Raw genomic sequence first — 26,261 nt, forward strand, 5'->3', positions numbered from 1 at the left:
GCGGTACTGCCCCAAATACTTAGCGGACAAGAAGAAGGCCGGCAACACCAAAGGTATATGTGATATACATGTAATTGATGTGTACCTTACCAGTACTCGTAGTAGCTCCTGGGTATTTGATACCGGTGCGGTTGCTCATATTTGTAACTCAAAACAGGAACTACGGAATAAACGGAGACTGGCAAAGGACGAGGTTACGATGCGCGTCGGGAATGGTTCCAAGGTCGATGTGATCGCCGTCGGCACGCTACCTCTGCATCTACCCACGGGATTAGTTTTAAACCTCAATAATTGTTATTTAGTGCCAGCTTTGAGCATGAACATTGTATCTGGATCTCGTTTAATTCGAGATGGCTACTCATTTAAATCCAAGAATAATGGTTGTTCTATTTATTTGAGAGATATGTTTTATGGTCATGCCCCGCTGGTCAATGGTTTATTTTTGATGAATCTCGAACGTAATGTTACACATGTTCATAGTGTGAATACCAAAAGATGTAAAGTTGATAACGATAGTCCCACATACTTGTGGCACTGCCGCCTTGGTCACATTGGTGTCAAGCGCATGAAGAAGCTCCATGAAGATGGACTTTTGGAGTCTCTTGATTACGAATCATTTGACACGTGCGAACCATGCCTCATGGGTAAGATGACCAAGACTCCGTTCTCCGGAACAATGGAGCGAGCAACCAACTTATTGGAAATCATACATACCGATGTGTGTGGTCCATTGAGTGTTGAGGCTCGCGGAGGATATCGTTATGTTCTCACTCTCACTGATGATTTAAGTAGATATGGGTATGTCTACCTAATGAAACACAAGTCTGAAACCTTTGAAAAGTTCAAGGAATTTCAGAGTGAAGTTGAGAATCAACGTGACAGGAAAATAAAATTCTTACGATCAGATCGTGGTGGAGAATATTTAAGTCACGAATTTGGTACACACTTAAGGAAATGTGGAATAGTTTCACAACTCACGCCGCCTGGAACACCTCAGAGAAATGGTGTGTCCGAACGTCGTAATCGCACTCTATTGGATATGGTGCGATCTATGATGTCTCTTACCGATTTACCGCTCTCATTTTGGGGCTATGCTCTAGAGACTGCCGCATTCACTTTAAATAGGGCTCCGTCGAAATCCGTTGAGACGACACCATATGAATTATGGTTTGGGAAGAAACCTAAGTTGTCGTTTCTAAAAGTTTGGGGATGCGATGCTTATGTCAAGAAACTTCAACCTGAAAAGCTCGAACCCAAGTCGGAAAAATGCGTCTTCATAGGATACCCTAAGGAAACTATTGGGTATACCTTCTACCTCAGATCCGAAGGCAAGATCTTCGTTGCCAAGAACGGGTCCTTTCTAGAGAAGGAGTTTCTCTCGAAAGAATTGAGTGGGAGGAAAGTGGAACTTGATGAGGTGATAGTCACCCCTTCCGAACCGGAAAGTAGCGCAGCGCGGGAAGATGTTCCTGTGGTGCCTACACCAACTGGGGAGGAAGTTAATGATGATGATCATGAAGCTTCAGATCAAGTTACTAAACTTCGTAGGTCCACAAGGACACGTTCCGCACCAGAGTGGTACGGCAACCCTGTCCTGGAAATCATGTTGTTAGACAACGGTGAACCTTCGAACTATGAAGAAGCGATGGCGGGCCCGGATTCCGATAAATGGCTAGAAGGCATGAAATCCGAGATAGAATCCATGTATGAAAACAAAGTATGGACTTTGACTGACTTGCCCGATGAGCGGCGAGCCATAGAAAACAAATGGATCTTTAAGAAGAAGACGGACGCGGATGGTAATGTGACCATCTATAAGGCTCGACTTGTCGCTAAGGGTTATCGACAAGTTCAAGGGGTTGACTACGATGAGACTTTCTCACCCGTAGCGAAGCTGAAGTCCGTCCGAATCATGTTAGCAATTGCCGCATACTATGATTATGAGATATGGCAGATGGACGTCAAAACGGCATTCCTTAACGGCTTCCTTAAGGAAGAGTTGTATATGATGCAGCCGGAAGGTTTTGTCGATCCTAAGAATGCTAACAAAGTATGCAAGCTCCAGCGCTCAATCTATGGGCTGGTGCAAGCATCTCGGAGTTGGAACATTCGCTTTGATGAGATGATCAAAGCGTTTGGGTTTACACAGACTTATGGAGAAGTCTGTGTTTACAAGAAAGTGAGTGGGAGCTCTGTAGCATTTCTCATATTATATGTGGATGACATACTATTGATGGGAAATGATATAGAATTTTTGGAAAGTATAAAGGCCTATTTGAATGAGTGTTTTTCAATGAAGGACCTTGGAGAAGCTGCTTATATATTAGGCATCAAGATCTATAGAGATAGATCAAGACGCCTCATTGGTCTTTCACAAAGTACATACCTTGACAAGATATTGAAGAAGTTCAGTATGGATCGGTCCAAGAAGGGGTTCTTGCCTGTATTGCAAGGTGTGCAATTGAGCACGGCTCAATGCCCGACCACGGCAGAAGATATAAAAAAGATGAGTGTCATCCCCTATGCCTCGGCCATAGGGTCTATTATGTATGCCATGCTGTGTACCAGACCTGATGTAAACCTTGCCGTAAGTTTGGTAGGAAGGTACCAAAGTAATCCCGGCATGGAACACTAGACAGCGGTCAAGAATATCCTGAAGTACCTGAAAAGGACTAACGATATGTTTCTTGTTTATGGAGGTGACGAAGAGCTCGTCGTAAAGGGTTACGTCGACGCTAGCTTCGACACAGATCTGGATGACTCGAAGTCACAGACCAGATACGTGTATATTTTGAATGGAGGAGCAGTAAGCTGGTGCAGTTGCAAGCAAAGCGTCGTGGCGGGATCTACATGTGAAGCGGAGTACATGGCAGCCTCGGAGGCAGCACAGGAAGCAGTCTGGATGAAGGATTTCATTACCGACCTAGGGGTGATTCCCAATGCGTCGGGCCCAATGACTCTCTTCTGTGACAACACTGGAGCTATTGCCCTTGCGAAGGAGCCCAGGTTTCACAGGAAGACCAGGCATATCAAGCGTCGCTTCAACTCCATTCGTGAAAGTGTTCAAAATGGAGACATAGATATTTGTAAAGTACATACGGACCTGAATGTAGCAGATCCGTTGACTAAACCTCTCCCTAGGGCAAAACATGATCAACACCAGGACGCAATGGGTGTTCGACTCATCACAATGTAACTAGATTATTGACTCTAGTGCAAGTGGGAGACTGTTGGAAATATGCCCTAGAGGCAATAATAAATGGTTATTATTATATTTCTTTGTTCATGATAATCGTCTATTATTCATGCTATAATTGTATTGTCCGGAAATCGTAATACATGTGTGAATGCATAGACCACAACGTGTCCCTAGTAAGCCTCTAGTTGACTAGCTCGTTGATCAACAGATAGTCATGGTTTCCTGACTATGGACATTGGATGTCATTGATAACAGGATCACATCATTAGGAGAATGATGTGATGGACAAGACCCAATCCTAAGCATAGCATAAAAGATCGTGTAGTTTCGTTTGCTAGAGCTTTTCCAATGTCAAGTATCTTTTCCTTAGACCATGAGATCGTGCAACTCCCGGATACCGTAGGAGTGCTTTGGGTGTGCCAAAAGTCACAACGTAACTGGGTGACTATAAAGGTGCACTACGGGTATCTCCGAAAGTGTCTGTTGGGTTGGCACGGATCGAGACTGGGATTTGTCACTCCGTGTGACGGAGAGGTATCTCTGGGCCCACTCGGTAATGCATCATCATAATGAGCTCTATGTGACTAAGGCGTTGGTCACGGGATCATGCATTGCGGTACGAGTAAAGAGACTTGCCGGTAACGAGATTGAACAAGGTATTGGGATACCGACGATCGAATCTCGGGCAAGTAACGTACCGATTGACAAAGGGAATTGCATACGGGATTGATTGAATCCTCGACACCGTGGTTCATCCGATGAGATCATTGTGGAACATGTGGGAGCCAACATGGGTATCCAGATCCCGCTGTTGGTTATTGACCGGAGAGGCGTCTCGGTCATGTCTGCATGGCTCCCGAACCCGTAGGGTCTACACATTTAAGGTTCGGTGACGCTAGGGTTGTAGAGATATGTGTATGCGGAAACCCGAAAGTTGTTCGGAGTCCCGGATGAGATCCCGGACGTCATGAGAGGTTCTGGAATGGTCCGGAGGTGAAGAATTATATATAGGAAGTCAAGTTTCGGCCATCGGGAAAGTTTCGGGGGTTACCGGTATTGTACCGGGACCACCGGAAGGGTCCCGGGGGTCCACCGGGTGGGGCCACCTATCCCGGAGGGCCCCGTGGGCTGAAAGTGGAAGGGAACCAGCCCTTAGTGGGCTGGGGCGCCCCCCTTGGGCCTCCCCCCATGCGCCTAGGGTTGGGAACCCTAGGGTGGGGGGGCTTCCCCCTTGCCTTGGGGGGCAAGGCAACCCCTTCCCCCCTTTGGCCGCCCCCCCCATGAGATCCCATCTCTAGGGCCGGCGCCCCCCCCCCCCAGGGTGCCTATATAAAGGGGGGGAGGGCAGCAACAGAACAGCCTTGGGCGCCTCCCTCCTCCCCTGCTACACCTCTCCGTCTCGCAGAAGCTCGGCGAAGCCCTGCCGAGACCCGCTACATCCACCACCACGCCGTCGTGCTGCTGGATCTCCATCAACCTCTCCTTCCCCCTTGCTGGATCAAGAAGGAGGAGACGTCGCTGCACCGTACGTGTGTTGAACGTGGAGGTGCCGTCCGTTCGGCACTCGGTCATCGGTGATTTGGATCACGGCGAGTACGACTCCGTCATCCACGTTCATTGGAACGCTTCCGCTCGCGATCTACAAGGGTATGTAGATGCACTCCTTTCCCCTCGTTGCTAGTAGACTCCATAGATGCATCTTGGTGAGCGTAGGAAAATTTTAAAATTATGCTACGATTCCCAACACCTTGGGCCCTTGGGGGGCGCACCAGCCCACTAAGGGGCTGGTTCCCACCCAACTACAGCCCATTAGGTCCTTCGGGGCAGGTGGACCCTCCCGGTGGACCCCCGGAACCCCTTCGGTGGTCCCGGTACAATACCGATAAACCCCGAAACCTTTCCGGTAACTGAAACTGGACTTCCCATATATAAATCTTCACCTCCGGACCATTCCGGAACTCCTCGTGATGTCCGGGATCTCATCCGGGACTCCGAACAACTTTCGGTAACCACATACAATTCCCATTACAACTCTAGCGTCACCGAACCTTAAGTGTGTAGACCCTACGGGTTCGGGAACTATGCAGACATGACCGAGACATCTCTCCGGCCAATAACCAACAGCGGGATCTGGATACCCATGTTGGCTCCCACATGTTCCACGATGATCTCATCGGATGAACCACAATGTTAAGGATTCAATCAATCCCGTATACGATTCCCTTTGTCTACCGGTATAGCACTTGCCCGAGATTCGATCGTCGGTATACCGATACCTTGTTCAATCTCGTTACGGCAAGTCTCTTTACTCGTTCCGTAATACATCATCCCGTGACCAACCCCTTAGTCACATTGAGCTCATTACGATGATGTCTTACCGAGTGGGCCCAGAGATACCTCTTCGTCATACGGAGTGACAAATCCCAGTCTCGATTCGTGCCAACCCAACAGATACTTTCGGGGATATCCGTAGTGTACCTTTATAGCCACCCAGTTACGTTGTGACGTTTGGCACACCCAAAGTATCCTTACGGTATCCGGGAGTTGCACAATCTCATGGTCTAAGGAAAAGATACTTGACATTAGAAAAGCTTTAGCAGACGAACTACACGATCTTGTGCTATGCTTAGGATTGGGTCTTGTCCATCACATCATTATCCTAATGATGTGATCCCGTTATCAATGACATCCTATGTCCATGGTTAGGAAACCGTAACCATCTATTGATCAACGAGCTAGTCAACTAGAGACTCACTAGGGACATGTTGTGGTCTATGTATTCACACATGTATTACGATTTCCGGATAACACAATTATAGCATGAACAATAGACAATTATCATGAACAAGGAAATATAATAATAACCATTTTATTATTGCCTCTAGGGCATATTTCCAACACGGTCCGGTCCGGTGCAGTACCATTTCTGTCCATAAGTATTCGGTACGCTGAAGGAACAGTAAATCTACCCGACCTTTCAAAACCCTAGGCCCAAAAGTCATCTGAAGACGTTCTTGGCCTCGGCATGTTTAAGATTGCACAAACGTCAGGGGCAATGAACAGCTTGTTGACGAGCTCCTCATTCCACTCCCCTACTTCATCTAATAGGTCCGCAACAAGATGTAGATAATCATCAGACAATCTGCAGACTGGTCGTAAACTGGGAGTTCCTTGTATCCAATTGTCATGCCACACCTCCGTCGTCATACCATCACCGATACGACGAATGAGACCACCCTTAAGCGCTTCACTGCCCGTAATGATTGCTCGCCAAGTAGCTGATGCATTGGCAGGGCAACCCGCTTGTAGGAAGTTACCGTCTGGATAATACCATCCTCTCAACACACGAGCACATAAACTCTCCGGATTTTCCAACAGACGCCATGCTTGTTTAGCTAACATTGCATCATTAAACACTTGCAGATCACGGAAACCAAGCCCCCCTTGAGACTTGGAGACAGCCATCTTGTCCCATGATTGCCAGTGCATTCCTCTCTTATCAAGTGACCCAGCCCACCAAAACTTGGACATAATTGTCGTAACTTTTTTGCACAAACCTTTTGTGAGCTTGAAACAGCTCATAGAGTAGGCCGGCAGAGCTTGAATCACTGATTTAAGAAGAACTTCCTTCGCCGCACATGATAGCAATTTCTCATAGTAACCTTGTACCCTTGATCTTGACTGCTCACAAATATGTTCAAAGTTTTGTTCAGTTAGTCTACCTGCAGCCGTTGGGAGACCAAGATACTTTTCAGCAAGAGCTTCCCTATGGATTTGCAAAGCATTTCTCACTCCAACCCGAATAGAAGCACCACACCGTGGGCTAAAGAAAACTGAACTCTTGGCCTTGTTTGCACACTGACCCGATCCCATACGTGAGGCAAAGCACTAGAAAACTCCAAGGCCAAACAGAGACACGTCCGAGCTGGGGATATGTGCTGGTTCTGCGCTTCCCCCGTGCAAGTGTGCCGTCAACCACTTGGATAACCACCGCTACGCGTACAGCTCCACGCGTCCCCGGCGCAAAGCCTCTATATACTGGCCTGCCGGCGCGAGGCCTCCTCCATCACCAACAGCCAGAGCATTCGTCCACCATAACTTGAAACAGAGAGCTCGGATTCGGCAAGGAGCTTGCTAGGTTAGCCATGGCGTTCCCGGCGTGCGTGCAGTGCGGGACCAGGGAGAACCCGTGCCGGTGCAAGTTCATCGGGCCGACGCTGGGGTTCGTGGCCTTCCTTGTCACCGGCGTCATAGAGTGGCCGGTGGGCGCGGTGGTGTACCTGTTCCGCCACCGCAAGGGCCGCCGCATCATGGGACACCCCTCCAGGGTCGTCTACCCGCGCGTCTCCAGGGCCATCCCCATCTAATCCTAAGCTCATCCTAATCTAATCCCTCCCTGTGTGTATGTTGTAACCTGCTGCGTTTGTGCATGATTGATGAAGAAGATTTCAATAAAATGGGTGTTGTTTTGTGTTTGTCTTGTAATCTAAGGCCTTTGCAGTGTCTATATGCTTTGTGAGGAGTTTGCTACAAATTTGATTAGTAGTAGTAGATCGCTGGGTTAACTTGACTGATTGGGCCAAATACGAGTTCGAGATACAGAGGTTCATATAGCAGAGGCCAGCGCACCAGAGGCTTTCTCGTCAATATTACTGTTCTCGTTGCTCCTCTCGCGTTCAAGATTCTTTTTTAGCGGGAGATTTTTGTTGGCGAACGGCGGTAGTCATCCATATGAGCCTACCTTGTGCAGATGCAGCAGCCCGCAAGCAATAAGCCTTCATAATAACTAGTTTCTCTGCATAATTTTGTAGGGAAGGGAGCAACTACTCAAGGGATACTCTTTGAAGGGTTCTCGTAGAGGTCATTTTGTTTGGCGGGAGTGCGTCAAGCGGTGCCTCGGGATTTTTTTTCCTACACATGTGTCCTTTTCCCATTAGTTTTTCGGCTTTGGACTTTTGGCTGGTTTTTCATATGTTTTGGAGGAAAAGGAAAATTTGTCTTTTTTTGGAAGCAGTGCTTTTCTGCGATATGGCAATATGAGCTTCTGTGAGAAGCACAACTGCATTTTTCGAAAAGGGAAAGCACAACCTCTGCTTCCCTAAGCATAATTATGCTTCTGTGAGAAGCCCAGCCTTTGCTTTTATGAGAAGCACAATTGTACTTCAAAAAAAAAGCACAATCTAAGTTTTCATGAGAACCTCTGCTTCTGTGAGAAGCCTAGCCTTAGCTTTTATGAGAAGCACAACTGTACTTCTAAAAAGAAAAGAAAAATAAAACAATCTATGCTTTCATGAGAACCACAACAAATGTGCTTCGACAAAGAAAAGCACAACCCGTGCTTCTGCGACAAGTATAGTTGTGCTTCCTCGAGAAGCACAATGGTGCTTCCCTCCAAAAAAAATGAAAAAACACAATTTTGCTTCCCTAAAAAAGTGAAAAGGCACACTGTGGGCTTCGGTCTTTTTTTCTCGGGTTTTGGGCTTCTTATTTTTCTAGTTTTGTGTTTTTTTGGTTTTGTTATTTTTAGATTCTTAGTTTTTTTGGCTTTTTGTGGAAAAGATAATCGACCTATTAACATGGGATCCAATTTCGAAGATCTTGTCGAGAGAAATCCAACGGTGAAAAAGGTTCGCGATTTGGACGCATTGCTTAAGAGATAAAATATTTTACAAAGACAAATCTGAAAAAAATCTCCCAAGTCGTGACAAATGGCACGCAAAATGACACACATGCGCTGCCCACTAGTCCCCACTAAAGGGAGGCATAATGGGTCGACTTAATTGAAGAGCACGAGCGTCCCTGTTGGTACAACTAAAATCAATGTGGATGGTGCCGTTGAAAGTAGAGGAGAGCGTGGAGCTTTTGCTGTGGTGTGCCACAACCATCTAGGATCATCCTCAATCACCTTTAATTCAATCATGGACGTGTCAAAATTGGAATCATTAGCATGCAACGAGGCTTTGGCGTAAGCCGATGATCTTCTGATTAGGCGTATCCTCGTCTCCTCTGACGGCTTCTCAGTGATCAATGATATTGCTGAAAATACTGGAGGGCGCAATGCATCAGTGATACGGGAAATTAATGGACGGAGAAGCGGTTTTTAGGATGAAAATGCCAAACGGTGACCGAGCTCCATGGAGGCCTTTATTTGAAAACTTCAAAATTGAAACTTTTCAGTTTCAAAAAATTCCAAAAAAATACACATATACCTAGATACATATTGTACATGTGTGCAAATTTACTGGACAAAATACATTAAAATATGAGCTACACAAAAAAGACAAATCTAGGGCTTTTTAGCATATGTACTGTTCATCTTCAAAGTCCATGATTTTATTTGATTTGTGCAGCTCGTAATTCAAGGTATTCCATCCTAAAAATTTTCACACATACACTTTTATGAATTTTTTCAGAATTTTTTGAAACTGAAATTTATGAATTTTGAATTTTTCCAAATGAAGGGCTCCATGGAGATCGGCCTCCAAAATGCCTTACTCTTTTTAGGATTGTCAATTCACCTACGAGTCGAGGGTTCCCCTATGTCCCGCTTCATGCGAGACGTACGAGACTCTCGCGTGAAGCCGAGTGCAAGATCAGCCGGCCCAGCCGCGCGAGAGCCACAACCACGTCTTTTTGTTTTATTTCACGTTTTTTTCTTTTTTTACTTCAGATTATACCTCAAAATATCCTAAATAAATATATTACAAAAATAATTAATATAAAAAACACTTGAAAAACTGTGTATATAAAAAGTGTTTCTCATATATAAGAAAAATGTATAAACGAAAATATAATGTATGTGAAAAGGTTGATAATGTATTTTCTAAAAATATTAATCAAGAATTTGAATAAAAAAAATTAAACAAGTGTTTAGAAAATGGTAAGAAAGCATTTGAAAAATGTTGATCCAGCATATGAAAAATGTTAAATGTGTATAGAAAAAATGTGGACCATGAATTAAGAAATGTTAATCTTGTATTTAAAAAATATTAATCAAGCTTTCAAAATGTTAAATGTGTATTAAAAAATGGACCATATAATGAAAAATGTTAATCAAACACTTTAAAATTGTTAAATATGTATTGAAAAAATGTATAATTTACTGTGTGTTTGGAAAACAAATTCGAGATAAAAAATAAAGTTTCAAAAATTATTAATCAATTATTTGAAAGTATTTAACGTGTATACATAAAATGTTTCTGATGTATAATAAAAATGTTGAAAAAATTAACACATGTTGAACAAAAGAGAAGCCGATGAAAGAACGGCGAAAAAAAAGGAAATGAAGAAAGCCAGTAGAAACAAAAACAAAAAGAAGAAAGGAAAAGAAAAGAAATCAAAAAGTGAAGAAACCTGGCAAAAAGAATGAAACCGATAGAACTGAGAAATAAACAAAGAAAACAAAAATAGAATGAAGAAAGAAACAGATCAAAATGAAGAAACAAAAGAAAAACAAACAGTGAAACTGAGGAAAAACCGAAGGGAAGCATTGAAAAAACAAAGAGAACAGAGAAAACCATGAAAAAAAAGAAAAATAAGGTGAAAAACAAAAACAAACATAAAAACGAAAAAGAAACAAAAAAACAAAAGAGAGGAAAAACGGATCTGAACACGCGAAGCGTTCGACCGGTCGCGAGCGAACATTGCGTGACAGCTATCCAGAAAATCAATAAATGGGCGGGCCCATTTGCTACGCAAGGTAAGAAGTCCTTCAGCGGGAGAAGCTACCGTCTCCGTATAAGCAAGACATAGCTCTCGTGAAAACGAAGGACAATCCTATATGTCGCCTTTAGCACCGGATGCGTTTCATCCTACAAACCGGTGGACACCCCCCCCCCCCCCCCCAAATCCCTCAGCTCTTGGCTGACCCATTTACAGTTTTTTTCTATATAAACTTCAAAAAAAGTGCAGGACTTCGGGCGACAGGGTTCAACATATGTCTATCTTGACGCTTGTGCATACTCCTTTTTTTATGTTTTCTATGTATAGGAAATGCCCCTATGTTTTCTAAGTTTTTGTTGTTTCCTTTTTTTCTAATTCTCTTAAATGTGTGCACTTTTTCAAATTGATCAATTTTATCAAATATACAATGAACTTTTTTCATTTTTGGTGATTTTTTAAAAGTAGATGATTTTTTTTTCAAAATCATTTTTTTTCAAATTCTATGATTTTTATTTAAAATTCCATTAACCTTTTCAAAATTGATGAACTCTTTTTTCTAATTCATGAACTGTTTCAAAGTTTGAGATTTTTTTCAAATCTGTATATATTTTTGAACTCATGATTGACCAATCAACTGGTCAACCGTGATTGATCAACTCATTAGAGTGACCAAGGAAACCAACCGAGCGCTGGCCTTCTTCTTGAACCGGCCTACTATCAGGGGCGTATTGGCGCCAAGATGCTCAGCCAGTGCCAAAGGCGCTCTATAAAAGCTCCCAAAATCGAATTCGTCGGTGCCATGGATCAAACCCTGCACCTCCAACTAGTGAGGGCTCGTAGCTAGGCACACAAGGTGCGGGGCTTCAATGTCTAACTAGGAAGCGATGATCACAAGAACATATCTAAAATATTGTTTTGAATTTTCAAATACATTTTTTCTAGTTTGTTTCTTAGTTGGTTTGTCCTTTTCTTTCCAGATTCTTTTCTTCTTCTCTCTTTAAAAAAATCAACAAATGGTTGACACATTTTCACACAAAGTTGTTATAATTTGGAAAAAATGTTTCTAATTTCAGAATTTGTTCAGACTTTCAGAAAATGTTCGCTTTTTTACGCGACTATTCACATTTTCACACAAGGTTGGGGAATTAAAATATTGTTTCGATTTACTAAACAGTGTTGAAACATTTGATTTCTTTTTCCCATTTTAAAAAATGTTTGGTATTTTTAAAAGTATGTTTTTTTAAACAATCCCATTTTCAAAAAATGTTCACATTTTACGGAAAATCTGCCCATTTAATTTTTTATTGAGTGTTGAGTTTGTGAGTAAATATTAAAAAGAAACATTTTATGACAGAGTATGAGTTTTTTTAATTGCACGATTGTTTTGAAAAAATGAAGAATTTTTTAAAATGCAAACATTTTTTGGATTTATGAGCAAAATTGGAAATCAAAAGAATTCTTAAAAAACACGAACACTTTCTGAAAAACTCAAACAATTTTCTAAGATGCAAGCATTTTTTTTAATTTATGGATAAAATTTCAAAATATGAACATTTTTAGAAATTTTGAACATTTTTTGTAATTTCTAACCATTTTGCAATGTCACAATAAATTAATAAAGGAACAAAATTGAAAAAAAATAAAAAGGAATAACGAAAAAGAAACGAGAAAATAAGTAAAAAGAAGCAGAAACGCAAACAAAAAACTGGAAACAGAAAAATCAAAGAAAACCAAAAGAAACTGGAAACCCATTAAAAACGGTTCTAGAAGTTTCCCATAACCCGTTGGTCTTTGTGGTAAAGTGGGCGGTTCATTGCTGGCGCATGATTGTTTCGCCTGACAGTTTGACACAGAGCGTCAAATAGGAGTTTAAAATCTCCTTATATTCCCCGTTACCTGCATAGAACCATGGCGAACAGTCGCTATAATGCTTGAAGGGCTATTGTATGACCAGCCCATTTAGCTTGCCAACTATTTCCTTCGCCGACTAGGAAAATCATCTGCTCGCCGAATGTGCAATTCGAGACGCAAAATCGACTTATAGTATGCGTTCTCCTCTTCGGAAGAAAATAATTACCAGATTTTTATAGATTAAAAATACTCATGAATTCTATTTTAAAAAGGTCAAAAGAAGTCTTGAAAAAATATGGATTTAAATAATTCATTTGAAAATCTTTTTTTGCCGGGCAATTCATTTAAAAATCATGATTTTTAAAAGTGGCCGAACAAATTTACGAATAGAGAATAAATTATCTGAATATTTATAAAATGTTCATGAACAAAAAATATAGAAAAGTAGAAAAGGAGTATGGAAGTAAAATAGGTAAAAGAAGAAAAGAACATGAAAATGAAAAACTGAAAAAAAACTAGCGGAGAAAAACACAGTAAATAAAACCAGGCAGAACTTTCATGAAACCAGGAACTGAGCATAGCTTAAATGGTTAAGTCCTAGTGGTGGAACCAGCACACCAGGGTTTATGTTTTAGACTTGGCACTGGTGCGTGCATTTTACTGGATTTATTTCATTGTTTTCGGCGATGTTCTTTCAGTAGAAGGAGACGCTTCTGTCAACTACGAGACACTTGTGATGACTTCATCAATCTCAACAAGTTGTGACAACTCTGTATATCAAATATGCTAAGTAGGATGTGTGTGCGTGCTTTTTTAGGGGGTGAATGTATGTACATGTATGTGATTATCTCTGATCGTATCATGTAAGGGAAGACCTTTCACAAAACCGGGAAAATCGGTCGCATACACGGGGAACCCATTACTACTAGGGGCGCGCATTACTATCTTATGCAAGCAAACACCGGCAAACGGGGAACCCATTACTACTAGGGGTGCGCGTTACTATCTTATGCAAGCAAACACCGGCAAATAAGAATTTACAGTGATGTACTCCCAAATGAACCTTCGCCATATAGTGAAGAGTGGACGGTGTCCGCAAATGAACGCACAACCAACGACGCACGAGCTGGATCAAGTTCGTTGCGTAGCAGAGCCATGTGCGGTATGCACATTTAGCAACACCAAAAATGTTGAAAATATAATAGAGAGCAGATGGCATAGAGGCGCTTTCTAGAAAGGGTCAGCCTAGTAAGGCGTGCATGTAGTGCTCAAGGGATCTTGTAAAAATTGTTTTCGGTTTTCTTTGGTTTGTCATTATTTATTTTTCCTAAAAAACAAAAAGGAAAAGAGCACAAAAATGAAATTTTTCGTAATTACATTTTTAAAGGTGTTGTGAACGTTTTTCAAATTTGTATTTTTTTCTTTGTAAAATACACGAAAATTTATTTAAAAGTGCATAAACTCTTCAAAATTACATGAACATTTTTAGAAGCCCACTAAATTTTTGTAGAACTGCTTGAAAACCTTTAAAAAATGTCGATCAGTATTTTAAAATATTCACTGTATATTGAAACTATTAAACATATTTAAAAAATTTATTATTAAAAATTGTTCAATGATATTAAAACATTATTTAAAGGTTATAAAATATAAAAAAAAGAAAAATGTAAAAAAGACAGGCAAACAAAAAACTCAAATATAACCAGGAAAAAACATTTGAAACCAGAGTAAAAAACTGAAAAGGAAAATTACATTTAAAACACGAATAAAAGCTAGAAAATGCATTAAAAAACCTGAATGTAAAAAAATGACAATATTTTTATGTGGTTCTATCTGAGAGACTAGTTCGACTACTCTATTGTCTAACAACTCCTGAACTAGACTTATCAACTACTCCCTCCGCTCCGTAATATAAGACGCTTTTTGACACTAGAAAAAAGCGTCTTACGTTATGAGACGGAGGGAGTAATGAAATATGCAATCAGCATGTGTGTTCCACAAGTCTCCTGTACAAGCATGCTCTCATTGATTGTCTTGGAGGTACAGTTCCAAAAATCTTGTAACGATTATAGTTCATGATTCTTGTAGTTTTCAGTTTTTCTCGCACCTGCAATATTAACTTTCCCCTTAAGACATTGCAGACTTGATGTCGTCAGCCAATGGTGAATGACCTCGCATCCATGAGTGGACTTGTTGACATATGGTGATTGCAAGTGCTCAAAGAATGGCATTACCATGATGCAACGGATGTGCACGTGTCCCCTCGATGCATTTGCAATCATGATGGCAGGCGGATGAGATGAACTCGGCACTCTCGAAGCTCGCAATGCCCAGGTTCCGATGGCATGGAAGAATTTTTTGTTTCATCACCAGAGATAGCACATTTAATGTTTACTCGTTGCTTTAATAAACACATTCAATCACAAATTGCTCTATGGAGAGCAAGTTTGACCACTAAGCTAAGGTTCAGCTATTTTTTTAAAGGAGAAATACCCCGGCCTCTGCATCAATCGATGCATGCAGTCATATTATTAAATAAAAACGTAACAAAGTCATAAGGTTCAAAGATGCTCATAAACTGAGCAGTAGTCGAAAGCAAATAAATCTGGAAAGCGCCACATCCGACGATATAAGACTGAAAAAATGCCACATCCGGCGATATAAAAATAAGCTACGATGCCTACACACCTAGCCTATTATTAGCTCGCCACCCAAATCGGTTGAAGATAGCCCGTGCTACCGTCTCTCGACGGTTGCACCCAATAACCAAAGGCTTCCTGAAGTCCGCATGGGTGAGTAAGGACCACATACGGATCCAAGCTGTAGCTCTGTAAATAACCTGCAAAAAATTGGTGAATTGTGTCCCATTAAAAATCATATCATTTCTAGTGTTCCATATAGCCCAAAATAATGCACATACTCATATCCGAATATGTTTAGCTAAGTGTACGTCCACTCCATTAAGCCACGTCTCAAATAACGTGTTTATGCTTCTTGGAGGTTGAATGTTAAAGGCTATATGAATTGATCGCCATAATAATTATGCAAGAGGACATTCGAGAAAGAGGTGTTTAATCGTTTCATTTTGATCACAAAAACAACACCTGGAGTTTCCAACCCAATTCCTTTTTGCCAAGTTATCTTTGATTAAAATAACCTCTTTATAGACAAACCACATAAATATTTTAATGCGAAGCGGAACTTTTAATCTTCAAAATATACAACGACCTCGACAATGGCCGGGAGTCAATTAGGTCCTAATACATGGATTTTACTGAGAAGATTCCATTCGTGGTTAACTTCCAGCGAATTGTATCCACTTGATCAGATAGGTGAACCTCCAACCTACGAACCATGTGCAACCAAGCATTCCAACGTTCCCCTACTAGGGATCTCCTAAATTGGATATTAAGCGGTATCGAATTTAATACTGCGGCAACATAATCCTTCTTATGTTGCATAATAATATATAAGGATGAAAATTGCAAAGCCGAAGGCGTCTCCCCTAATCATATATCCTCCCAAAATCGAGTAGTATTACCATTATCAATGTATGCAAGACAGGAAAATGAGGACATAATACTTGTGGTTAGCTCGGATGGTACTAGCCGTGGTGCTTGCTATTTTGGTCCTTGGTTCTTCATAGTTTTCATTTGTGTCCCTGTCGTGCAGTAGCTTCATGTACTTATGGAAAATTACTGTGTCGCGCAGCTTGCTGGAACGTACTATAATTTAAGCAGATGATTCACGCTCTCACTCCTCCGTGTGCTTGTCATTTGGACGCAGAACTTGCCCTTGAGATATGATTTTGCCCATTTTCCCCGGACATCGAAAATCTATGTCAAGTATGGATGCTTCCATACGGCGTATCTGCCGAGCCGGTTGTCTCAAGCCCTTCCGAATTCATCTATCAGCATGTGATTCACAATCTTGTGGAAGTCTGCCCTGAACTGACTCCCTTAGGTGTACAGCGCCCCAGATTCTCCTTGGTTTTCTTCAGGACGTGCCATTTGTACTAGATGTTAGTGTCTTGATAGCTAACTCCATTGCACGGCACTGATCTGTACATCGAATAACATGGTCCATCGGTTACGCACACAAACAGGCTGCTACAGAAATAGAGAAGGCAACACAAGAAATTCAGTCCTCTCTCACAACACGAACTCTGCATCAAACAGTTCAAGAAAAGAAACTCTGCATCAATAACACTGAAAAATCACGTCCTCTCTGATGTACTACAAGGTCAGATCGGGAACACCCCTGCACATATATAGATCAACATATGCATTGCCGACGGAGAAATGACCTCCGAATCCATCCTGGTGCCTGTGGGTCGTCTTTTCCCGTCTATTGGCCACACGCGCTGCCCGCTGTCGACCTAGGACGTGCGACGTGACGTCACTACACCACGGTGGTCAATTGGAGGCGTTTTGTAAACGCCTCAAAATGTTGCTTTAAGGTGGTATTATAGAAAAACGCCTCGGATGATTCAGCTTTGGGGGCATTTTTCAGTAATGCCTCAGATTGATAGAGATTTTGAGGCGACTTTGAAAAACGCCTTCTAATCTTTCAGGGCGACTATGGGGCTGTTGCAGCGCTGGCGGTGCGCAGAGACCTTGAATGGCGAGGTAGGATTTTTTTTTTGGAAATGGAGGTATACCCCCGGCCTCTGCATCATAATGATGCATGCAGCCCTTTTATTAAAAATTCAGAAAGTATCACGACAAAGGTCTTACAGCTCGCAAACGGAGCAAAGCACACCACATAAAACTGAAAAGTACAATCCGACAAAGACAACCGGTACGGTGATAATGAGGACAAGCTCCCTAGACTCCTATCCTGTTATGCGACCGCCATCCGAACCGGTTGAATATAGCCCGAGCCACCATCTCCCATTGGTTGCACCCAGTAACCAAAGGCTCCCTGGAGTCCATAGGAGTGAGTAAGGACCACGTACGGATCCAAGCTGTAGCTCTGAAGATAACCTGCAAAAAAGTTAAGTTGTGTTGTCTGGTGAATATCATATCGTTTCTGCAGTTCCATATAGCCCATAATAACGCACATATTCCAATCCGAATACGAGCTGCCGTGAACTGTTCAACCCCAGCTAACCACGTCCCAAACAAAGACGCAATATCTACGGGGGGATTAATATTAAAAGCTATATGAATGGTTCTCCAAAGTAACTTGGCAAGTGGGCATTCAATAAATAAATGTTGTATTGTCTCATCTTGAGCACAAAAACAACACCGCGAGTTACCTACCCATCGCCTCTTAAGTAAGTTGTCCTTTGTGAGTATTACTTGCTTGTGGACAAACCACATGAAAATTTTAATCCGCAAAGGAACCTTAATCTTCCATATATGAAGTGACCTTGAGATGGGGCCAGAATTAATCAAATCCGTATAAAATGATTTCACCGTAAATATCCCATTTTTAGTTAACTTCCAGTGTGTGGAGTCCGGCACGTTGGAGAGTCGAACTTCAATCAATCTCCGAACCAGGTGCATCCAGGCTGTCCATCTCTCACCCACTAACGTACGTCTGAACTGGATGTTCAAGGGAATATTTTGAAAGACAATACCTACGTAATCTTCCTTACGTTGCACAATATTGTAAAGGGTAGGATATTGTAAGGCCAGAGGTGTCTCTCCTAGCCACGTATCCTCCCAAAATCTTGTTGACATCCCGTTGCCAATCACGAATTTGACCCTACGAAAGAACAAATCCTTCGTTCTCATAAGTCCCTTCCAGAACGGTGAATCAGTCGGTCTGATGGTAACCTGGCTAGCGTTTTCGAGTGCAAATACTTATTGCGCAGGATTTGAGACCACATGCCCTCCGGCTCTGTCTCTAACCTATACAACCATTTGCTCATAAGGCATTTATTCTTAATCTCCAAGTTCTCAATACCGAGGCCCCCTTGGTCTTTAGGTCGACAAAGGATATCCCATCGTGCGAGACGGTACTTCCTCTTGGACTCATCAGACTGCCAAAAGAAACGAGATCTAAAGAAATCAAGTCGCTTTCGGACCCCTTTCGGAATTTCGAAAAATGAAAGTAAAAACATTGGCATGCTAGTTAATACGGAGTTAATCAAAACTAGTCGACCTCCATATGACATCAGCTTGCCCTTCCAACAGCTGAGTTTTTTTTTTCAATTCGTTCTTCAATACATTTCCATTCCTTATTGGATAGTTTACGGTGGTGAATCGGAATACCCAAGTAACTGAATGGTAAAGCACCTAATTCGCATCCAAACAATTGTCTGTAAGTATGTTCCTCGTCTTTGGCCTTCCCAAAACAAAACACCTCGCTCTTATGAAAATTGATTTTTAATCCAGACAATTGTTCGAATAGACATAAGATAAGTTTCATGTTACGTGCCTTAGCCATGTCATGTTCCATGAAAAGGATAGTGTCATCAGCATATTGTAGAATGGACACCCCTCCATCAATCAGATGAGGAACTAGACCTTCTACATGGCCATGTTGCTTGGCCCTGCCAATAATGACGGCCAGCATATCTGCCACAATATTGAACAGAAGAGGTGACATGGAATCCCCTTGTCTCAACCCCTTATGTGTCTGGAAGTAGTGACCGATGTCATCGTTCACCTTAATTCCGACACTACCTTTCTGGACTTGAGTATCCACCTGGTGCCTCCAGGTTTCACTAAAACCCTTCATACGCATTGCCTGCTGAAGAAAAGGCCATTTCCACTTTTAAGATAACCCCGTCTAGTTTCTTTGAGTGAATCTCATGAAGTGTTTCATGTAAGACAACCACTCCTTCGAGTATGTGTCGTCCAGACATGAAAGCTGTCTGACTAGGTTGAACCACTGAGTGAGCAATTTGTGTCAATCTATTGGTTCCTACCTTTGTGAAGATTTTAAAACACACATTCAGCAGGCAAATGGGTCGGAATTGTTCTATTCGGACTGCCTCATTCTTCTTCGGTAATAACGTTAAAATACCAAAGTTGAGGTGAAACAACTCCAAATGGCCATCGAAAAAATCGTGAAACATAGGCATAAGATCATCTTTAATGATATGCCAACATTTCTTATAGAATTCAGCTGGGAACCCATCTGGTCCCGGTGCTTTATTCGGCTTCATTTGAGTTATGGCCAGATGAACTTCTTTTTTAGTAAACGGTGCAGAGAGAACATCGTTCTCCGCTGCCTGTAATTGAGGTATATCATCAATCACCGACTCATCAAGAGACACCGTGGAAGTAATGGGGGTCCAAAAAGGCTTTTATAATAGTTGGAAATATACGCTTTCAGATTTTCATGCCCCACGATTGTTCCTTCGTCCTGTTCAAGCTGTATGATCTTCTTCTTCCTATGTTTACCATTTGCAACCATATGGAAGAACTGAGTGTTGTTGTCTCCTTGGACAACCTTAAGCGTTTTCGCACGCAACGCCCACTTGAGTTCCTCCTCTCTCAAGAGAGCACGTAGGCCTTGCTCAGCCTCAGACTTGGTTCGATGCTCATTAACAGAAAGAAGAGTGGTTTCAGCCTTTACATCTAGTGCCTCAATGAGTTGAGTTAGACTTTTTTTTTTCTTCTTATAAATCCCACTCTCATTCCTGGCCCATCCTCTCAGAAATTGTCGGAGGTGTCTAATCTTATTCTGCCATCTCTCGACATGTGTCCTACCCGTAACTGGCTTATCCCATTCGCGTGCAATCATCTCCATAAATCCTTCTCGCTCAAACCAACTTTGCTCGAAGGAGAAGATGTTTTTGTTTGCAACATGGGTAGCCTCTCCCGAATCTAAAAAGAGTGGTGTATGGTCCGAGATCGCTCTTTGCATCGCATGAACCGACACCAACGGATATTTTTGTTCCCACTCCACACTAGCAAGTACCCTATCCAACTTCTCATAAGTCGGAATAGGTAGCGAGTTGGCCCATGTAAACTGTCTACCGGTGAGCTCAATTTCTCTCAAATTGAGGCTTTCGATAATCATGTTAAACATCATAGACCAACGTCCATCGAAATTGTCATTATTCTTTTCTTCTCTTCTCCGAATGATATTAAAATCTCCCCCGACTAGTAGTGGATGGTCGCTCGGACTTGAAGATGCGGCAAGCTAGCCACCATTGGCCGGTGCGGTGAGAGCATCTGGACAAGGTGCTGCATATCAAAGATTTTGTTTGCAACGATCCAGCGACAACGTACGAGGCTCTTGCGAATTAAAAATTTAAGCGCTGAGTTGATGAAAAAAAATACAGAAAATACAGCCGAAGGCAATTATGCTCTTTAACGTCGGGTCAAAGTTTGAAGCAACTTGTTTCCAGTCAGCTCCAGGGTCAGCATTTGCTCGCAGCCAATTTCTTTGATTATCGGTAGGTATCTCTGAATGGAATTTGTGGTACATGAGCTGCCGCCTATGAGGCGAAAGGAGGTCAGGGTGGCCCAAGACATCTCCAACTCTAATTGACAATCATTAATTATACATTGTAAGACAAATATATTAAAGTCAGCAAAAGAACAAACATACTATTCTAGTATGGTTTAGAATTATACCCTACTGTTTGATACCCGAGAAGATCAATAAAATCTAGCAACTCATCATCCTCCCATCTGCTGTGAATCGCGTTCTTTATCATCTCGCCAAACGCAACCCGAAGTGGCCTCATGTTGTTTTCTCCCGCCAGCCTCGTACGAGTGCGCAATGGGTCGATTTTTATTCTATCATCAATCATATGATAGCTCGCAGGATTGGCCAATTCAACCGATGTAGACCCTGCACTCCAAATCTTCTCAATGGCCAGGTACGCAGTCCTGTATAAATGATAAACACATCTGGTAAGCTCTACCAACCTGGATCAATATAAACAGCACACTAACAGCTACAACTCAACTTGTGTGCGTACACAAAGATGCTGCAGTCATCACATAAATATCACACACACAAACTATGATGCTGTCTTGGCCCTTAGTAACTAGCAGAAAAAACAACAAATACAGTTCAGTAAGAAATAGAGCAAAATATAAAGGAAGCAACTTTATTTATGCAAATGATGAAGTAATTTCAGTAAGAAGATATGAGCAAAAATATAAAGCAAGTAACGGGAGAGCTCGACGTTAAGAGAAGAAACCATGAATGGAAGATATTAGGCCTTCCGGACCAAAAAGCAAGGCTATGTGCGGACAGATGCTGTCAGTGGCAACCTTATAACACAGCAACTTCACTAAAACAGAAGGCGCGTGTATTCTGTGATTTTGTAGTGTACATGTTGGTGCTATTGTAATAGTATGCTGTAAAGGGGCTGCGGTCCAGGGGAGACAGTTAACTTTCCCCATTTTCTACTTGGTTATCAGAGCTATCTTCTTCTCTACCCAGATCAGCCCTCAAAACACTAGCCACCACCTTGCTCTTCCCAGCACCACAACTCCACCACCAGCCGCTCCTCCAAGGAAAGACACGTCTTTCAGCGAGTGGAGCAGCTCCTTGCTGCGCCGCCTCGTAGGCGGACGCAGGTCACTGCGGCACCGCCTTGTAGGCAGGCTTAGGTGCACTTGGTGTTGCAGCAGCAATGTGCTAAATCAGACAAGATCTGCTGGAGATAATTCCTAGTGTGCTATTTTTTCAGTTCCTGGTCTAGAGGAAGAGTTTTTTTTTTTTTTTTTGCAGGGAAGGTCTAGAGGAAGTGTTGCCCTGGTCCAGATCAAAAGGAAGAAGGATTTGATTAGAGAAGAGGTCTGGTCTGTGTAGATGATGGATGTGGAGATGCTGAGTGGATACTGAGATTTGAGGTGTGAAGGGTTGTACTGGCTGTAGAGTAAATGTAATACACTGCAGCATATCCTGCTGAGCCCCCGCGCTGGCGCCGGCAGAACCCTAGCCTCGGAGACAACAACCACCACCACTACTGCTCACCCATCCCTCTTGGCACCCTCAACACCATTTCCTCTCCACCTCTGATGCCTCCAGGAGCGTGAGCAGGCAAGCAGCTGTAGCACAAGGGTGAGGCAGGTGGGGGTAGTGAAGGAGGGCCCGGCAAGGAGAAGAGGCGGCACCGGAGGGCGCGTCGGGTGGCGCCGGCAGGGAAGGAGGTGTTGCAGCATGCGGGAGGGGACTAATTTACCAGGTGCCGTGATGCCCCTTCTCCACTCTTTTTAGAGATCTAGCGTGGATGGTTTCTTTGAAGAGATTTGCAAGTTTGTGCACATGAATAATGGCAACACTCTTAAGGAGATTTGCTAGTTTAACTTTGTGCCTGGAAACTGCACTGCAACTTATTTATAAGGGAAAGTATTTCAGCCCTTGTGTAAAACATTTGATTCCTTGTGTAGACATGATGGGCATATCTAGTCCTGCAAGTATTTGCACCTCATTCTATACTCATATTCTGATCGATTTTGTCATTAATCTAGACATGCTGCACTAGTACTATTGCATTTATTTTTGTGCATCTGCATGTCGGTCAAGTATGGTGTGTGCATGCATGTCCTGAAGATCTCATCTCACCCGTCAAGTCATAATCAAGAACATTTTTCTATCTAAATTGTATTGGTAATTCTGAACATTTGACAGGTCTTGCCTGAACATGTGAATAGCACAAAATGTGACATTGGATCTTATGTTCTTTCAGAATAGGAAACTTGGGAGTGTTCCTTCTCTGTCAAACTCTGGCAGACTGCTTGTGGGGAGATAAATGGGACACATCAGTACAATAAAAAATTGTTCAAGTAGAAAAGAAGGATATTCGAGAGCGTCATGTTTGTTGTTTGCAGGTAAATCTATTTTGCCTATCGCAATAAAATCTTCTTTTTCATTATTGAATATAAAGATCAATCAAAATTACTGTCACATTTTCTTCCAGCATCATTAAACAAGTTCTTTCTAGTATTATTCTTGACATGATCTGAATATATGTGAATTAGCCCCTTCTTTTCTTGGCATGTATATTAGTCCATATACACAGAATGTTGAAACTATAACACATTTCAGATGTTCAATACTTAGCTAGCAATTAATATGCAACTGATAGAATACTGCTCTATATGTACATTTTTTGTTCCTCTACGACTGCTTAACAAGGTAGTGGCTTTACAACTTTGTTTACATTGCCAGCCCTCAGAGTGGACGTTCTGGACAAGGCGGCATGATAGATGATACGTGCTACCTAACCATGCATATTTGTATCGGGATGTGTGCCATATTCATTTTTCCATGCTTAGAATTGGCCAAAATCCCGGAAAACAATATCATCCTGACAAGCAGCAGACTAGGTGAGGCAGAATTGAATAGGGTGGTGGGCGTTGGTTGGGTGTAAATTGTTCCATGCATTCATTGGCCAACTACTCCCTCTGTCCCAAAATATAAGAACGTTTTTCATACTGTCCCAAAATATAAGAACGTTTTTCATACTAGTGTAGTATGAAAAACGTTCTTATATTTTGGGACGGAGGGAGTATATTCCAGTAATTTGGGAGAGTAAACAATTTTTTTGGCATATTAGGAGGGACAAGCTTGTAGTTACCAAAGATTACAATAACAAAAATAGCTACTACTGTTTACTAAGGTTGAGTTTGTTGCATATTAACAAGCTACTTAGTGCTCAACCCAAAAAGGTGGTGTTGTATAATGGCAGAACAACACCGGGAAAAGAAAAAATAATAAACCATAGAAGAGATGCATGTGGTGATAACTGAGGTGAGCTCCCAGTGCATAAATAGACCAGTAAAAAAAGCAAAGTACTATGAGTATGGTTATTACAATGCCATATCATCAACTGCTGGCTTATTCTAGGCGTCATGTTCTAAATTGGCAATTCGTTTTTTCCAGTTTGTAGGAGGATTTGACACAGAGACGATGGATGCACTTGAGGGGCCCAGGAACCTTGTTCATGTCAGGAACGGTACACAGTAAGAAGGCAATTTATTGCTGCATGATCTGTAGAATTTGGTAGTTTATGATCCTATGTGTATGTGCTCTCGAATACATGCAAGCCTGGCTGGTTCAGATATATGCTATATATGGTTGCTGCTTATAGTAGGAGTGTTTGTCAAGGTGTTGCTTACAGTATAAATGATTCTCAACCCACTCCAGCAAATGAATTCCACCCATGTATATGCTCTGAGTTTAGTTCGGTTGGATGGGAAAATAGAGTTAGTTTGGCTATGTATGGGCTGAAAAAAAAACATACCTGATCAACTGCTGCACTTCAACAGGGATAGATGTCCTTTTGTCTGATGGTTGTTTGCTCGTTAACCAATCGGTCAGAGAAGAATTAATAATCGAAGTAAATCCGCAGACGACTTCAGATATCTGGGTATTGAAGCCTCCAACAAAGGGTTTTAGAATTCCAATATGATTCAGCGTTGTTGAACTTCTCACCATCGTATCCTCTACACTCACCCACTGATTTGCTGCCTTGACTAAAAACATAGCTTCCCTTGTATTAGTGTTATCTCGAGCCTTGATATCTTGTATCATTCCCCCCTCGAAGGAAAGATCTTCCCTATTGCTTCCATGAAAGATGTGCCCATGTTTCCATCCTTGTTGGTTACTGTACTTGCGGAACTTATACAAGTCAATGGAAGTACCCCGGTTCACGTACAGGTGGTTTACGTGGGTTTCAGAAGCCTCCACGATGGCTGACAAACCATCCTACACTTGCACCAAAATGATATATTGTTACAATGATGTTTAGATATTAAATGAAGAAATGATCCAATGATTCACTAGAGGGAAGGGAACATCAAAATTCATGTTGATGAAAGTTCAAAGTGACGACGATAAGGAAGAATTAACTTCACATAAAACAATCAATTATCAAAACTGCATGTAGACAATTAAAAATGTAAATTGATGAGTTACAGAAATAATCACAATGCACACATATTGATCACTGACGGGACATTGCAAAACAGAAGTGTGAAGAGAGAATTGTTAGGGGCGCTTACATGATCCACCTGCATTGCTTGGCCCTGATCCATTGCTTGTTGAAAATACTCAGATCACCTCGGGTCACTGCATTGTCTCATCAAAGTCAGTGAGAGCGAGGGAGAGGCATGCCGTTCAGCCCACAATGAACAAATCATGATTCAGGTTGATAACAATTACTAAATAAAGCATAATGCAGATCTATCTACAAAAATAAAAAAAAGGGAAGAATGATGGGATGAACACACACACCTGTCCCCTTGTTTCTCTCCTCCAAGCGGCAGAAAAATGTGTCAATCCTTCCTCCTTGTCCAAACTGAGCAAAAGAAGAGATTAGTAAGTCCAAAAATCACCATGAATCACACAAGTTGGACGCGATCAGTGAAAGCTAGTCAATCGAATACACCAACTAAAAATTGCTCATCTAGGTCAGACAACATTTCTAAATTGCCTGTCCAGTTGTACAGGAGCCATGTCCATTAATCAAAAACATTACTACCATGATGACAGACAATAACAAAGGGATCGAGAACAAACACATGTAGGGTTAAAGTACACCAAGAACAGATTAAAGTAGATGATGACGCATCAAGTATTCAGGCATGGGCAGTGATAAATAAATAATTTCGTTTCTTCTTTT

General features: G+C 42.0%; 2 protein-coding genes across 2 annotated transcripts; one reads left to right on the forward strand and one right to left on the reverse strand.

The window, feature by feature from the left end:
- The first annotated feature begins 7,165 nt into the window (after positions 1-7,165).
- On the forward strand, positions 7,166-7,674 carry LOC109759671 (uncharacterized). The gene has a single exon (XM_020318500.4). The coding sequence runs from the start codon at positions 7,345-7,347 to the stop codon at positions 7,564-7,566; it is 222 nt and encodes a 73-aa protein (XP_020174089.1). The 5' UTR covers positions 7,166-7,344; the 3' UTR covers positions 7,567-7,674.
- A 13,237-nt stretch (positions 7,675-20,911) lies between these two features.
- LOC109759688 (uncharacterized) lies at positions 20,912-25,939 on the reverse strand. Its single transcript, XM_020318515.3, has 5 exons — positions 25,874-25,939; positions 25,642-25,708; positions 24,882-25,345; positions 21,253-21,510; positions 20,912-21,158 (listed from the first exon to the last, which is right to left on the reverse strand). Exons 2-5 carry the CDS (start codon positions 25,672-25,674, stop codon positions 20,927-20,929), a joined length of 987 nt encoding a protein of 328 aa, XP_020174104.2. The 5' UTR covers positions 25,675-25,708; positions 25,874-25,939; the 3' UTR covers positions 20,912-20,926.
- Positions 25,940-26,261: the final 322 nt, after the last annotated feature.

This window comes from Aegilops tauschii, chromosome 5 (assembly GCF_002575655.3).
Source record: "Aegilops tauschii subsp. strangulata cultivar AL8/78 chromosome 5, Aet v6.0, whole genome shotgun sequence".
NCBI lineage: Eukaryota > Viridiplantae > Streptophyta > Magnoliopsida > Poales > Poaceae > Aegilops > Aegilops tauschii.